This window comes from Xiphias gladius, unplaced genomic scaffold (assembly GCF_016859285.1).
Source record: "Xiphias gladius isolate SHS-SW01 ecotype Sanya breed wild unplaced genomic scaffold, ASM1685928v1 HiC_scaffold_281, whole genome shotgun sequence".
NCBI classification, from domain to species: domain Eukaryota; kingdom Metazoa; phylum Chordata; class Actinopteri; order Istiophoriformes; family Xiphiidae; genus Xiphias; species Xiphias gladius.
The window spans coordinates 6,530-24,462 of record NW_024401950.1 but is presented as its reverse complement, the minus strand read 5'-3'; the positions used below and the strand labels follow the sequence as shown (position 1 = coordinate 24,462).

At 40.6% G+C, this 17,933-nt stretch overlaps 1 gene segment (V, D, J or C); it reads left to right on the top strand.

The window, feature by feature from the left end:
- Positions 1–10,459: 10,459 nt before the first annotated feature.
- On the top strand, positions 10,460–10,814 carry LOC120787591. The segment is given in 1 exon segment: positions 10,460–10,814. A coding segment is annotated over 1 exon segment (264 nt).
- Positions 10,815–17,933: the final 7,119 nt, after the last annotated feature.

Below are 17,933 nucleotides of genomic sequence, written 5' to 3'. Positions count from 1 at the left end.
GTAACCATTGTTTAAATGTTTGCAGCAGATAAAATGTTCTTGTAAGGTTTTAGTGTTTATGTTGGATTTCTCCTCCTCATCATGGAGATGAACTCAGAGCAGCTTTACTCAACTTTTCTTTACACATTCCTGTCATGCTGAAGTTTAAGTTGAGCTGTAGAGAAGATACAACTTCAGTTCTCTTTTAAATATATGTTCTAAGATTCATTTTTGTTTTTCAAACCACATCGATGACTAATATTAAGTTGAATTAAGATTCACTTCATTCAGATGAAATAGAACCGAATGAGGACGAAGATGGGGATTTGAAAAGGTTAGAAAATCTGTAATCCCTTTATTGTGTTATACATTGTTTCCAGTGCAGTTTGAAATCCGTTTCTCGTTTGCTAAAATGTATTGTATTTTTAAATGTTTCCCTTGAAAACTAAAGTAATGCAAACTAAAGATTTGTGATAATTTTTGATAAAATATTTTAAATGTTTCCTTGTTTTCTTTCCAGTGCAGTTTGATGTATTTCAGTTCAAACTGTACAATGGTTCTCTCTTAGCTGATATGCATGAGAGACTTCTTCAAGGGAAGTGAAACAATGTGTGAGTGAGTGACTGGTGGAGCAGAAAAAACATCTGGCAGAAACTCCTTAAAGGAGAAAATCAACTCTCACAAAGAAAAGGTGTCCCAGTGTCTGGTGTTTGATTGACAGCTGTGTGGCTCCCTGTCTAATAAGCTGATTGGCGCCTCCTAGGTGATGCCCGTTCCACCCTGACTGTGGCTGCCCCTCCAGCGTGGAGCTGAAGCAGGGAAGGCCACGCTCATGTGCCTGGCCAACAAGGGCTTCCCTCAGACTGGAGTCTGGCCTGGAAGGTGGACGGCAGCAGCAGCAGCAGCAGCAGCAGCTGGAGAGAGCAGCAGCCCCGGGTGCTGGAGAAGGACGGCCGCTACAGCTGAGCAGCACCCTGAGGCTCCCTGCAGACCAGTGGAAGAAGGTGGGCTCTAGACCTGTGAGGCCACCCAGGGCTCCCAGACTCTGGTCTCAGAGACACTGACGAGAGACCAGTGTTCCCTGTTCTGACCTGGACTCACTTGGACCCTGCTACTGGTTTTACTCTGCAACTGCTCTCTCTCTCTGAAACACTCTCTCTCTCTCTCTCTCTCCTCTCCTCTCTTTCTCTCATTATACATCTCTACATTAATGTGCTCTTGCTTGTTGTATTGATGATGGTTTTAATAGTTCTAGACAATAAATATTTCTTCAAATACTGGTTTCCGTGGTGGTTTCCATTCTTATGACTGACACGTGTTACGCCCTCTTTCTTTGCCATGTATTTCATAGCAGGAACATTGGTTAGAACAACACATGAAGCCACAATATGAAGAAATGAACCTTTTTTAATGCACTTCTTCACACTTTAACGACTGGGAAAAATCTTAGATATTGGATTAGAAATGAAAAGCGGACATCACAGCATCAAGTGATAAACCGTGACTGTGAGTGAGATTTAACACCAGAACATTTAAATGACAGAGTGTTTATTTGCCAAGAGGCTCAGTGAAAGAAATGACAACACAGTCTGTGTATGTAGAAAAAAGAAAGACGTGTTCATCAAATGACTGGTTTCCATACATGTGATCACAAGAATAACTGCTGTCAGAGTTGCCATGTTAACTGTTTCTTCATTGACCTATTAAATCCCCAGAGACCGGTTTATCTCACCGCCCAGTCACTAGTGTTCTCTAGCATTAGGTGATGTTGTTTTTAGGATCATGTTGACATCATATCTGATAGCTGTGTCAGTGCAGCCTCACAGTGTCCTGTTTAGCTGGGGTATCCTAAAGCAGGTAGGAGGTGGTGTGAAAGGACGCCTGTCCTTTCTGTCCTGTTCACATTTATCACAGCTTTTTGGTTTCGTGATCACATCAGGCTTCAAAGGTAAAGGTCACTTGCCTTGAGTTTGTACTTTAAAACGTTGGAACTCTTGGACAAAAGATCTGAGGAAACTGTGGTAAAAAGCAGCTGAAGACCAACATCTCTAGAGGGACTTTTATTCAGTTTGTAAATTCTTCTACTGCGTCTGAATTTAATGTGCACTGCTATTATTCTATTAAAAACCAAAGGTGTAGTCTGACCTGAAAGAACGCTACACGTGAAGCGTTGCTTGCTCACTTACTGCCAAGAATGAAGAACAAGGGTTCATTGAAAAATGCTCATGCGGATAAAGAACATTTCTTTTCTAAAGAATCTGATGATAAGTTCATTTGTTGTCTACAGATAGAAAAGAAAAAAGTTATCTAACCAATCAATTGTGTGTGTGTGTGATTGTGTGTAGTTGAGATAAGTAAGACTGAGGTCAAAGGTCATGAACAAGCCTCTTGTCATTAACTGTACCAAGTTGGCTCTCTGATTTATTTACTGACCCAATGACAACGTGATTATAACTGGATATGAGGGACTTTTTATTTGTTACTGGAACCATATTGCTTGTTCATTGATTGATGTGAAGGGGAAAAAGGTTCTGAATTCAAATGCACTTTTCCTTTCTCATGAAAAATGTAATCAGTAAATCGTGAAGAGAGTAGAGCCGACATTTGGCTGAGATTACATCTGTGTGCAGGACATTTGCATTTTGTGACTGGACCTGGAACCTGGGACATGTTTACTGAATTAACAAAGTTTAAAGACACTGTAACATGTTGACACTCTTGGTCATGGTCCATGCATTTCTGATTTTCTGATTTATTTACCAAATCATAATATAATATAGAAGAAAAACAAGCACAGAAAGTGATTTAAAACATGTCTTTACTTATTGGTGTAAGTAGTAGAGTATAATATTAATGTAATATTCACATGTGATCACAGGTGAGGGATGCAGACTGGGAATATTGTCCTGGTGTATATGTCGCAGAGGATCTAGACAGGAGATGACGAGGTGACATTTCATCACAAGCCGATCATACACACAGGTGTGTGTTCACTTCTTTACCTGAGGAAGACCATGTGTGGTTGAAATGATGTCAGTCATATCCACACCAAGTAAAAGACGAGGGAAAAGACAGTGGTGTGCTGGTATTTTTTCTCTTTTGTTTAATTAAATTACTCGATACTCATTCGTTTTTTTCAGTCCATACTGTCGTACCTTACCTCAAGTAGATACTTTGATGAATACTTTTACCTGAATGCTTGTTTTGACAAAGTAACAGGACTTGTACTTGAGCACAGCCTTTGAGTAACACTCGGTCCAACTCTGGGACAGAGTAGAGATGATGGAAGTCATCATCAGTCGCAGTTGGACAGATTTCTTTGTCTCAAGTCCGTGTAGTAACAGCTGTGAGCAGTAATGTGAGTTTCCTGAAGGTTTTCATGCTGCACTTTAAGAGCGCTCGTCCTTGTTGACTTAAAAGTTGAGACTGAAAGTTCAAGCTTGACCATCAAAACCATTTCAACTCAAGCTCCACTTACTAGCAGTTCTGGAGCTTTGGACCAAATTACATGATCTTCCTCAGCAGATGGAGTTTGCCCTGTTGATTTTTTGAACTTCCAGGTCAACGTGGACAAGAAGTCCCAGAAACACTCGGAGGAATGGGAATTTGAACATGTGCATTTCACTGACAACCGGACAACTCCTGGCTGCTGAGGAAGATCATGTGAAATGAACTGAAAGTTCCACAACGGATACTGAACGGAGAGAGGCTGGAGAGATTTTGTCAACAGCTGTTTCCAAGGTCAAGACTTAACTTTCAGTCCAAATGTAATTTTTGGGTTTTTGAGTTGCATGTCAGAGAGAATGTGTTGCTGCATATGCTTTGGCCGTTTATACACTTGTAGTTATATATACATGTAGATACAGTTTATCCAGTCAGTCGCTTATGTCTTTTGCGTTTTTCTGATTTCAGTTGATGCTGAGCTTTTCCTCAGATACTATTAGTTCACATATTTAAGAGAAAGTTTTGTGAGATCTGACAGACGCTTGGGTTTTGTTTGTGTCGCTCTTTTGATCATGAAGGTTTCTGATGCTGATCTGTGTCGTCATATTTTCTTCTCACAGCCTATAGTTGAGATAGCTGTGATCCAGTGTGCAGCTGAGGTCAAAGGTCATCACAAGGCCTTTTGTCATTGATTTTCTCAGGTTGGCTCCTCTTGATTTATTTACTAGTCAGATAAGAACATGTGACTATAACTGGATGTGAATGGATGGAGAGAAGCTCTGATGAAGAAAGTTATTTGATTTCCACCAAAATCAGTGTTTTGATATTCAACTTGTTTTGATACATGTTGAAACCACTTCATGAAATTTTCTGTGTACGGTGCGTGTGTGTGTGTGTGTGTGTGTGTGTGTGTGTGTGTGTGTGTGTGTGTGTGTGTGTGTGTGTGTGTCCTCAGTCAACTGTATCAGTCTCTGCAGTAGCTTCCAGCTGCAGCAGCCAGTTCAGTTTCTTGTCAGTCTGATTGAGGGAGGTTTTGTATGACGCTTTTCACTGTGTGAACAGATTCTTACTGTTGAGATAGTGAAAACTCTGACAATAGTAAACTGCTGCATCTTTCAGCCTGGACCCACTGATGGACAGAGTGAAGTCAGAGTTTGATCCACTGCCTGTAAACGACCTGGAATCCCTGATGCTCGAGTGGCAGCAGCGTAAATAAGTAGTTTAGGAGTTTCTGCCTCTCTGTTGGTACCAGGCTAAATAGTGGTTGTTGTTATAGACATAAACATCCTGACTGGTCCTACATCTGATGGCGACGGAACCTCCCAGAGCAGAGCTCACTGCTCCAGGCTGAGTCACTGTGACCTGGCCTCTGGACTCTGAGGACACAGAGACAGAAACATGAAGCAGCGCCACGGTTTTGTCGGCTAGATTTCAGAGGGACGGACGCTGATAGAGGAGAGGAGCTTGATTCTCTGGACTTACCTGTGAAGCAGCAGCAGAGGAGAGTCCAGATGAGGAAGGAGGTCAGCGGCCATCTTCTCGATGGAGGAGGATTTCTGTGGCTTCTGTTGTCATGAAGGACAGCTGTCAGTCATCCAGTCTTCAACTCTCAGGACTATAAACTCTCCCAGAGCACTGGAGCATGGTGCTGCTGATGCAAAGTGGCTCTCTATGGAAATGCTCTGACTGACTCCAGCAGGGACTTTTTATTTGTTACTGGCACCGTATTGCTTGTTCATTGATTGATGTGAAGGGGAAAAAAGGGTTCAGATTTAAAATGCACTTTTCCTTTCTCATGAAAATGTAATCAGTAAATCGTGAGGAGAGTAGAACCGGTACTTGGCTGAGATTACAGGTGTGTGCAGTGCACTTTTACATTCTGTGCATTTTAAAATTAAGTGGGAGAAGCCAGAAAACCCGCTCTAGTTCCTGATCAGATTATGGGCTAAAGAAGCCAAAATAATGGTATTTCTCTATTTCACTGATTCTTATTTACATATAAATACAGTTTATGGTGATGTGCAGAGGTGGGTGCTAACGACTTACACTTCCATGTACCTGCAGCTACAATGTGCAAGTTCTGTAAATCAAACCAGTGGTAGCATGAGACTCGAAAGCAAACCCCACTTCACCTCCCAACCCTCCCTCTCCCTGCTGTGTTACGCCCGCCAGCCCCTCACCTGCGCCCTCGCATATGTGTGCCGCCTCAGCTGATGCAGCCCTGACTTTGGCCTTCTCTGATTGGTTGGAAGGGCGAGGCTCGCTCAAAGACTTTAGAAGGGAAGGTTTCTGCTGCCAGGCTGTTCAACGAGTCTGGGGCACAGGAGCCTTTGACAGCACCTCTCTCCACATTAAGATGTGTTTTGCAGCATATTTCAAACCGAAAATGTTGGGAAACGGTTTGAGACTGTAGCTTTAAATAAGTTTGTTTTAGTTGTGCTTGTTTCGATCATTTCCTTATAAATAAATTACTTTGTCATTGAATATACCCATGTGTCTCCTGTTTTGGTTGCAGTCTTAGAGCCGGGCTGCAATAACACTAATAAATGTAATACTCTATTCAAACACTACCGTATATCAGGCTTCAAATCTACTAGTCTTCCTGCTTCCTGTTCTCGTGGTCAATATTTGAGCTACAGTTTTGCATCTTTGCCACTGTATCAACCGCTTAACTGGTCTTGGCTGATGTATCCTGATGAAGAGAGACAGGAAAAAAAAGGAAGAAGACTTTTATTTTATGTGGACATGACATAACATTTCAACAACTGTCTCAAATGAGTCATCTGATCTTAGACATTTCCAGTGAGATTAGAGACGGATTTGGCCACATTTTATTGTCTTCAAGTGACTGGAGAGGACTGGATGTGGGGGCTCACACCTGGTCTGGGGGTCTGTGATGGAACCTGGAACCTTGACATGTTTACTGAATTAACAAAGTTTAAAGACACTGTTACATGTTGACACTCTTGGTCATGGTCCATGCATTTCTGATTTTCTGATTTATTTACCAAATCATAATATAATATAGAAGAAAACAAGCACAGACAGTGATTTAAAACATGTCTTTACTTATTGGTGTAAGTAGTAGAGTATAATATTAATGTAATATTCACATGTGATCACAGGTGAGAGATGCAGACTGGGAATAATGTCCTGGTGGATATGTAGCAGGGGATCTAGACAGGATGACGAGGTGACATTTCATCACAAGTTGAGCATACACACAGGTGTGTGTTCACTCTTTACCTGAGGAAGACCATCTGTGGTTGGAATGATGTCAGTCATATCCACACCAAGTAAAAGACGAGGGAAAAGACAGTGGTGTGCTGGTATTTTTTCTTTTGTTTAATTAAATTACTCGACACTCAAGTCGTTTTTTTTCAGTCCATACTGTCGTATTTTACCTCAAGAAGATACTTTGATGAATACTTTACCTGAATGCTTGTTTTGACAAAGTGACAGGACTTGTACTTGAGCACAGCCTTTGAGTAACACTCGTCCAACTCTGGGACAGAGTAGAGATGATGGAAGTCATCATCAGTCGCAGTTGGACAGATTTCTTTTGTCTCAAGTCCGTGTAGTAACAGCTGTGAGCAGTAATGTGAGTTTCCTGAAGGTTTTCATGCTGAAATTCAAGAGCCGCCTCGTCCATGTTGACTTAAAAGTTGAGACTGAAAGTTCAAGCTTGACCATCAAAACTATTTCAACACAAGCCCACTTACTAGCAGTTCTGGAGCTTTGGACCAAATTACATGATCTTCCTCAGCAGATGGAGTTTGCCCTGTTGATTTTTTTAACTTCCAGGTCAACGTGACAAGAAGTCCCAGAAACACTGGAGGAATGGGAATTTGAACATGTGCATTTCACTGACAACCGGACAACTCCGCCTGCTGAGGAAGATCATGTGAAATGAACTGAAAGTTCCACAACGGATACTGAACGGAGAGAGACTGGAGAGATTTTGTCAACAGCTGTTTCAAGGTCAAGACTTAACTTTCAGTCTAAATGTATTTGTTGAGTTTTTGAGTTGCATGTCAGGGGGAATGTGTTGCTGCATATGCTTTGGCCGTTTATACACTTATAGTTATATATACATGTAGACATAGTTATATCCAGTCAGTCGCTATGTCTTTTATGCTTTCTGATTTCAGTTGATGCTGAGCTTTTCCTCAGATACTATTAGTTCACATATTTAAGACAAAGTTTTGTGAGATCTGACAGACGTTTGGGTTTTGTTTGTGTCGTCTTTGATCATGAAGGTTTCTGATGCTGATCTGTGTCGTCATATTTTCTTCTCACAGCCTATAGTTGAGATAGCTGTGATCCAGTGTGCAGCTGAGGTCAAAGGTCATCACAAGGCCTTTTGTCATTCACTGTCTCAGGTTGGCTCCTCTTGATTTATTTACAAGTCAGAGAAGAACATGTGACTATAACTGGATGTGAATGGAGAGAAGCTGTGATGAAGAAAGTTATTTGATTTCCACTAGGATCAGTGTTTTGATATTAAACTTGTTTTGATACAGGTTGAAACCACTTCATGAAATTTTCTGTGTACGGTGTGTGTGTGTGTGTGTGTGTGTGTGTGTGTGTGTGTGTGTGTGTGTGTGTGTGTGTGTGTGTGTGTGTATGGTGTGTGTGTGTGTGTGTGTGTGTGTGTGTCCAGTGAACTGTATCAGTCTCTGCAGTAGCTTCCAGCTGCAGCAGCCAGTTCAGTTTCTCTTCAGTCTGACTGAGGAGGTTTATGTACGACGCCACTGTGTCAACACATACTGACTGTTGGGATCGTAAACTCTGACAGTAGTAAACTGCTGCATCTTCAGCCTGACTCCACTGATGGTCAGAGTGAAGTCAGAGTTTGATCCACTGCCTGTAAAACGACCTGGAATCCCTTTATGCTCGAGTGGTAGCAAGGTAAATAAGTAGTTTAATAGTTTCTCCGCTCTCTGTTGGTACCAGGCTAAAAGTGTTTGTTGCTAGCCACATAAAACATCCTGACTGGTCCTACATTTGATGGCGACGGAGCCTCCCAGAGCAGAGCTCACTGCTCCAGGCTGAGTCACTGTGACCTGGCCTCTGACTCTGAGGACACAGAGACAGAAACATGAAGCAGCGCCACGGTTTTGTCGGCTTGATTTCAGAGGGACGGACGCTGATAGAGTAGAGGAGTTGGATTCTCTGGACTTTACCTGTGAAGCAGCAGCAGAGGAGAGTCCAGATGAGGACTGAGGTCAGCTTCATCTTCTTGATGAGGAGGATTTCTGTGGCTTCTGTTGTCATGAAGGACAGCTGTCAGTCATCGGGTCTTCAACTATCAGGACTATAAACTCTCCCAGAGCACTGGAGCATGGTGCTGCTGATGCAAAGTGGTTCTTATGGAAATGCTCTGACTGACTCCAGCAGGGACTTGGATCACTCTGATCATGCTGTTTATCAATGGATCAATCAGTTGATCGGGGTATTGATCAGATGTGTTAATACTTGTTTTCATGATTTTTCATAATGTCTTTTCTGACATTTAATTGTTTTGCTACAAAAGCTTTGTCTTTTTTTAAAAATAACATACGTATGAAAAAATGACATTTTATAAAATTGTGTTACTGTGTTTTTCTTTAAAACCATTTGACAAAGTTTTAAAAACAGACTCAGTTTGGAGAGCTTGTTTGTTTCAGAGGCAGAGAGCCGTGGTCTCTACAGTGAGAGGTTTTTGTAATACCATTTGCTCAATGAGTTTGTATCACTGTGGTACACGTTTGGTGGAGGAACCAGACTGGATGTTGGAAGTAAGTCAAATGTTTAACAACTGCTTTATTTCAGGAACTATTTTTATATTTATTTCATTCATATTCAACATGCCAGGAAAAATAGTCTCCTTTCAGTGTTAATGTGTAATTTTTGAAGAATTATTTTGCATGAATATAAAGATCTTTTGCTTTAGCAACAAGAATTCGAAAACTAAAAAATAACTGTAATGAATATAAAGGATTGATTCAGAGGAGAAATCGTCATTTCCAAATTTATATGTGAAGTTGAATATTGAGGGTTGGTAGGTTTAGTTCAGTCTGACAGAGCCAGAGAGCCGTGTCTCTCTACAGTGAGAGGTTTTTGTACGACGGCTCAATGAGTTTGTATCACTGTGGTGGACTGTTGGTGAGGAACCAGACTGGATGTTGAAGAAGTTTCTGCACAAACACTAAATACAATAATGTAAGGTAACGTTGTAAATCCATTGTTTAAATGTTTGCAGCAGATAAAATGTTCTTGTAAGGTTTTAGTGTTTATGTTGGGATTTCTCCTCCACATCATGGAGGTGAACCAGAGCATCTTTACTAAACTTTTCTTTAAACATTCCTGTCATGCTGAAGTTTAAGCTGAGCTGTAGAGAAGATACAACTTCAGTTCTCTTTTAAATATATGTTCTAAGATTCATTTTTGTTTTTCAAACCTCATCGATGACTAATTTTAAGTTGAATTAAGATTCACTTCATTCAGATGAAATAGAAGAGAATGAGGACGAAGATGGGGATTTGAAAAGGTTAGAAAATCTGTAATCCCTTTATTGTGTTATACATTGTTTCCAGTGCAGTTTGAATCTGCTTCTCGCTTGCTAAACGATGATTGAATTCCACATGAAGCTTATTTGACGGTTGTCGGATTATTTTATGTATTTTTAAATGTTTCTGAAAACTAAAGTAATGCAAACTAAAGATTGGTCCTAATGTTTGATAAAATATTTTAAATGTTTCCTTGTTTTGTTTGTGCAGTTTGATGTATTTCAGGTCAAACTGTACGATGGTTCTCTCTGGTGCTGATATGCATGAGAGGCTTCTTCAAGGGAAGTGAAACAATGTGTGAGTGAGTGACTGGTGGAGCAGAAAAAACATCTGGCAGAAACTCCTTAAAGGAGAAAATCAACTCTCACAAAGAAAAGGTGTCCCAGTGTCTGGTGTTTGATTGACAGCTGTGTGGCCCCTGTCTAATAAGCTGATTGGCGCCTCCTAGGTGATGCCCGTCCCACCCTGACCGTGGCTGCCCCCTCCAGCGTGGAGCTGAAGCAGGGAAGGCCACGCTCATGTGCCTGGCCAACAAGGGCTTCCCCTCAGACTGGAGTCTGGCCTGGAAGGTGGACGGCAGCAGCAGCAGCAGCAGCAGCAGCTGGGAGGAGAGCAGCAGCCCCGGGGTGCTGGAGAAGGACGGCAGCTACAGCTGGAGCAGCACCCTGAGGCTCCCTGCAGACCAGTGGAAGAAGGTGGGCTCAGTGACCTGTGAGGCCACCCAGGGCTCTCAGACTCTGGTCTCAGAGACACTGACGAGAGACCAGTGTTCCCTGTTCTGACCTGACTCACTTGGACCCTGCTACTGGTTTTACTCTGCAACTGCTCTCTCTCTGAAACACTCTCCTCTCCTCTTCTTTCTCTCATTATACATCTCTACATTAATGTGCTCTGCTTGTTGTATTGATGATGGTTTTAATAGTTCTAGACAATAAATATTTCTTCAAATACTGGTTTCCGTGGTGGTTTCCATTCTATGACTGACACGTGTTACGCCCTCTTTTCGCCATGTATTTCATAGCAGGAACATTGGTTAGAACAACACATGAAGCCACAATATGAAGAAATGAACCTTTTTAATGCACTTCTTCACACTTTAACGACTGGGAAAATCTTAGATATTGGATTAGAAATGAAAAGCGGGACATCGTCAGCATCAAGTGATAAACCGTGACTGTGAGTGAGATTTTAACACCAGAAACATTTAAATGACAGAGTGTTTATTTGCCAAGAGGCTCAGTGAAAGAAATGACAACACAGTCTGTGTATGTAGAAAAAAGAAAGACGTGTTCATCAAATGACTGGTTTCCATACATGTGATCACAAGAATAACTGCTGTCGAGGTTGCCATGTTAACTGTTTCTTCATTGACCTATTAAATCCCCTAGGACCGGGTTTATCTCACCGCCCAGTCACTAGTGTTCTCTAGCATTAGGTGATGTTGTTTTTAGGGATCATGTTGACATCACATCTGATAGCTGTGTCAGTGCAGCCTCACAGTGTCCTGTTTAGCCAGTATCCTAAAGCAGGTAGGAGGTGGTGTGAAAGGACGCCTGTCCTTTTCTGTCCCAAAGCTCAAGTTCACGATCACAGCTTTTTGCCTCGTTCAGATCACATCAGGCTTCAAAGGTAAAGGTCACTTTGCCTTTTGAGTTTGTACCTTTAAACGTTGGAACTCTTTTTTGGACAAAAGATCTGAGGAAACTGTGGTAAAAGCAGTGTGCTGAAGACCAACATCTCTAGAGGGACTTTATTCAGTTTGTAAATTCTTCTACTGGGCGCCTGAATTTAATGTGTGCACTGCTATTATTCTATTAAAACCAAAAGGTGTAGTCTGAATTTGAAAGAACGCTACATCGATGGTTTGAAGCGTTGCTTGATCACTTCTACTTTGCCAAGAATGAAGAAACAAGGGTTCATTTAAAAAATGCTAATGGAGATAAAGAACATTTTCTTTTCTAAAGAATCTGATGATAAGTTCATTTGTTGTCTACAGATAGAGAAGAACGAAAGTTATCTAACCAATCAATTGTGTGTGTGTGTGTGATTGTGTGTAGAAGGAGATATGAGATAAGTAAGACTGAGGTTTAGTTAGGTCATGAACAAGCCTCTTTGTCATTAACTGCAAATTGTACTAAGTTGGCTCCTCTTGATTTATTTACTGACCCAATGACAACGTGATTATAATCTGGATATGAATGGATGGTGAGAAAGCTCTGATGGATAAAAAGTAATTGTTGATTTCAATCAAGAGCATATTTTTCTTTTCAACTTGATTTTATACATTTTCATTGACATAAAGCGACAGTGGTGTTGAAATCCCACTTGATTAACCTCTTGTGTGTGTGTGTGTGTGTGTGTGTGTGTGTGTGTGCGCAGGTGTGTGTGTGTGTGTGTGTGTGTGTGTGTGTGTGTGTGTGTGTGTGTGTGTGCTGTGTGTGTGTGTGCTGTGTGTGTGTGTGTGTCCTCAGTGGAACTGTATCAGTCTCTGCAGTAGCTTCCAGCTGCAGCAGCCAGTTCAGTTTCTCTTCAGTCTGACTGGAGGGAGGTTTTTGTCACAGCAGCTTTTTCACTGTGTCAAATACATCTTTGCTGTTTAGCCGTGAAAACTCTGACAGTAGTAAACTGCTGCATTCTTCAGCCTGGACTCCACTGATGGTCAGAGTGAAGTCAGACTTTTGATCCACTGCCTGCTCAAAACGACCTGGAATCCCTGATGCTCGAGTGGTAGCACGCGTAAATAAGTAGTTTAATAGTTTCTCCATCTCTCTGTTGGTACCAGGCTAAATAGTGGTAGTTGCTAGCCACATAAACATCCTGACTGGTCCTACACATTTGATGGCGTGGATTTTGCTCTCCCAGAGCAGAGCTCACTGCCAGAGCTGAGTCTGTGACCTGGCCTCTGGACTCTGGAGGACACAGAGACACAGAAACATGAAACAGCGTCCACGGTTTTTGTCAAACTGAAATTTCAGAGGGAGACGGACGTTGATAGAGGAGGGTTGGTTCTCTGGACTTTACCTGTGAAGCATGTGGAAAGTCCAGATGAGGGCGGAGGAGTCAGCGTCATCTTCTTGGTGAGGAGGATTTGCAGCTTCTGTTGTCTATGAAGGACAGCCATCAGTCATCCAGTCTTCAACTCTCAAGGACTATAAAACTCTCCCAGAGCACTGGAGCATGGTGCTGCTGGTGAAGTGGCTCTCTATGGGCCTTGACGGCTCAGCAGGACTTGGTCTCCCCAGTCCTTGCTGTTTATCAATGGATCAAAAAAAGAGTTGATCAAAATTATCGTCATTTTATTTTATCTAGTTTTCTTTTCGATGTCTCAAAACTTTCATTAAGAATTTGTTTCCTATATTTTGATGTGTTGTTAAAAAATGTCTTTAATATTTAAAAAATAATATTAAATGAAAATAAAGATGAATTTATAACTTTAATGATTAGTTATCAGTTTTGACATGAGTTTGACTGAAAGAAGTTTCTTGGGATATTTTTTAAATTCCCAATAGAATTACCTAAACGACATCATCATTATTATATGGACAATCTACAATAAAATATGTGTCTGGATAATCATTTGTAATTTTGTTGATGCGGTTTTTCTTTAAAATTTTTTATTTCAGAAATTTCTTTGATTAAAATTAAAATAAATTTTGTAAGTTGATGTTTAATATTTCAAGAAAAAAAAACTTTATATAATTTGTCACAATCTGTCAAAAAAAATTTTAAAAGCTTAAACCAGTTATTACATAAACTGGGAAACTGAGAATGCGATTTTTTTTGAGGTAGTTTGGCGTCAAAGTCAGAGAGGTGAGAGGTTTTTATGCGGCGGACAGCCACTGATCAACACTGGCCTCTTGACGTCTTGGGAGACAGAGAGGCAGGACACATATGCAAAACACACAGGTCAAGTGAACTGTAGCTGTCTACTCAACATATCATGAGGTGTTTCCCCCTACAGAAATTGCTGAGAAAGGATTCGACTATTCAAATTATCGAAGATATAAAGGGGCATAAGCGGTAAAATTTAGAATAGAAGAAAAACTTCATTTGATTTCCACTGAAAACAGCTTCAAGGCTGAATTGTGAATTCTCATAAATAGGAGAATTTCCAACGAATTTTTCATTGTCTTACAAGTCTATCGGTTTTATGTTTTACAGACAGTACAAGAATTTGCAGTGAGTAATGACTAAAGATCCCCAAATCCCACGTTTGAAAAGAAGTACAGATGTTTCTCCCATTGACATATATAATTTATACACTGTGTGAAATAAGCTACTCTGAGTTGTGAAATGACAGATGCTAATAACAAATAACTTAATTTCATTCTGCTAAAGATAAAGAAAAACTTTTGTTTATCAAGCTCAGAACATCTGGAAAAATGGACATTCCAACTTTACTACCCATGCTCTTTCCTTTCCTTTACAAAGGCGAAAATCTTGAGTTTTCAACTATATTACCTGGTATGGTAAAATGTGAATCCAAACAATGCATAAAAGATTTGTTTGCACATTTAAAATGGGTTGGGAGAGACAACAAAACTCTTTAATCTCTGATCAGTTTAATAAGTGAAAGAAGAAGAAAGGGAAGATGAGGGTTTTGTGATGTACAATAGGAAGTCATCGGTACTAGAGGCTGATTTGTTGAAGGTGTGAATGAAATTATCCCTGAGATGTAAACATATCTAATGGACATTGTAATTAAATTTAGATAAATGTATATTAACTTCTATAAAGTCAAGATACACTGACTGATGATCTATATAAACTTTAACAAAAATCTTGGATGTGTGTGTCCTCAGTGAACTGTATCAGTCTCTGCAAAGTAGCTTCCGGCTGCAGCAGCCAGTTCGAACCTCTTCAGTCTGAGCTGAGGGAGGTTTTTGTCACGACGCTTTTCACTGTGTCAACAGATTCTTACCTGTTGAGATAGTGTAAACTCTAGCTGACAGTAGTAAACTGCTGCATCTTCAGCCTGGACTTCGAACTGATGGTCAGAGTGAAGTCAGACTTTGATCCACTGCCTGTAAAAGCGGCACCTGGAATCCCACTGATACTCAGTGGTAGCAGTGTGAAAATAAAGTAGTTTAGGAGTTTCTCCGTCTCTCTCTCTGTTAGTACCACCAGGCTAAAATGCTGGTAGTTGCTAGCCACATAAACATCCTGACTGGTCCTACATTTTGATAAGCGGCAGACCTCCCAGAGCAGAGCCTCACTGCTCCCGAGCTGAGTCACTAACGACCTGGCTTTACTCTCTGGACTCTGAGGACACAGAGAACCCAGAAACATGAAGCAAGCGTACCCAGTTTTGTGATTGATTTCAGAGAGGCCCAGGGCGTTGATAGAGGAGAGGAGTTGGATTCCTCTGGACTTTACCTGTGAAGCAGCAGCAGAGAGTCCAGATGAAGGGCCGAGAGGTCAGCGTCATCTTCTTGATGAGGAGGGATTTCTGTAGCTTCTGTTTGTCTTGAGGACAGCTACTTCAGTCATCAGTCTTCAACTCTCCAGGACTATAAACTCTCCCCAGGAGCACTGGACATGGTGCTGCTGAAGTGCAAAGTGGCTCTCTATGGAAATGCTCTGACCTTTGACTCCAGCAGGGACTTGGATCCACTCTGAGTGATCATGCTGTTTATCAATGGATCAGTCTGAATTTCCCAGCACACTAATTAGAAACTCTGGGTGTAATGCTAACTTCTTTGTGAACTTGCTCCAAATTAAAAATTGGAGAAATGTTCTTTCAAAATGCCGTTTGTCACAAAAACTCCCACTAATTTCACTATCAAAATAAATCAATGTCCCCCTCAGGCTGAAATTTCAGCCTGATCATTTTGCTCACTGAAGAAATCAATTTTATGTCTTTATTTTTATTTTGAAAAATTATTAAATGCTGGAATATTTAAAATTAAGTTAATACTTTTGTGTGTATTTATGAAGAAATTCTGACAGTCCTGATCTTTTACCTCACAAATATGATAAATTTACATATTTTAGAAAAATTGGGGTGAACTAATATGTTTCAGAACCAAGAGAGCCGTGTCTCTCTACAGTGAGATCATTTTTGTCACAGCGACTCAATGGGGCTCAATGAGTTTTAATATCACTGTGGTGGACTTTGTTGGAAGACCAGACTGGATGAAAGAAGCAGAAAAGGGTCTTTGGGATGAGGAATATAAAAGCAGGATATCAGTAGCATCAAGTGATATCTGATGTCTTCCATCTGAAGTTATTCTGCAGGTATATTGATTAGAAGCGGATTCAACAAGAACTTAATGAAAGAGTTTACAGGTTCAAAATCAGTAAACACCATTTTTATCAAATAAGTAATGTCCATCATAAATTATTAAATAGGGCCTTTAACTGTTTGTCATATGTTTTCTCTGGAATGATGACGAGGAGATCTATTTAATTTACAAGACAAGAGTCTGTCTCAGTGAGAGACACCAAGAATATAGATCATTTTTAGCTCATGACTTTATTAATTAATGGTAATGATAACAATGTTTAATTCGCGTCCCGTCCGAAAACTGTGTCAATAATAGGTAAAAGCTCAACAGTGCCTCTGTTTTCCTGTGGTATCCTAAAGCCAGGTGCTGGTCTCACCTGCTCTCACAGACTATATCACGATCAGGTCATGAACAAGCCCATTTATCTTTAACAGCTGGGTTGGCTCACTCTTGAATTAATTAGAGGAAAATCTGAGTAAGAACATGTAGCAGTTATAACTGGATGCTGAATAGTCGATGAGAACAGTGCTGAGCATCTTGATGTGGGACCAGAGGCAGGACACATATGCGAACACACCGTCAGTGAACTGTAGCTTCATGTCACTCAACATGTCATGAGATCTCCACGCTTCAAATGTGGGATGGTGTACAGCTCAACTGAATCAGCAAAGTATTTGTCAACAAACAAATTATTTTCATATCTATCCAAGGTGTATATTTTATTTGACATTCCATGTCAGTGTCCTAATGGAACAGTGACTGACCTGACATGGGAGAAATACCCCAACCTCAGAATTTATTGGTCTTGAGTTTTTTGCTGTGGAATTTTGGAGTAGTTCATGTTTGGCAATTTTCTGATGGAATTCAACAGTATAATCCAGCAAGAGACAGCTATCATGAACATGCCTTCAGTGGTTATTTTCCATAGTAATAACTGTTCTACAGCTTAGTCTCAGGATCACTACTTCACCAAAAGTTTGCAGTGCTTGAAGGAAACAAAATCTTGGGAAACCCTTGACAGAAAATCAGTACATTTTCATCATGGTCAGACACTGAAAAATTATGGTGCTGGGTTTGAACTTGATCAAATATACTTAGGTGTCTATCTGCTATGTACGGAATTACGTTGTTTGGCTTCTCCTCTGCTCAGACGGTCCTCAACATAAGAACAACTATATATCAGTTTAGTTTTAAAAGCTGTAGCAAGAGTGGACTGTATTATCTCAGTGAAATAAAAACCTTTCGGTCAGTCTGAAGTCTCTGTTACAGCTGAACAAGAGTTTCAATCTGTCTGATAAATATAAGAGCACTGGACTCGCAGAAGTAACATATCTGGAGCTCATTTTAACAAATCCCTTGATGGCGGTGTCTCTGTCGCTTTGGAAAACTATTGCTCCTTGCTGTCCTCGGTCCTGTCCTGGTTGCGTGCCGCCTTGATATCTGCTGTTACCGATCGCTGTCTTACTACTATAACATCTTGTCTCCTCATGTACCTGCATGGTCTTTTAATAATGGCAGAGAGATTTGTCCCCTATCTTTATGTGCTTTATGGTTATTAGCCTGCTTTTGCATGTGTATTTGTGTATATTTATATCGATCAATGTTGTCTTATTTAGTAAATATTTCTGTCAACATTAATATTCCCCCATTCATAGCTTTGCATGTCCTTTATTATGGCCTCTATACGTTAATTGATTCATTTACTTCGAAATTTACTGTACTTTTGGTATAG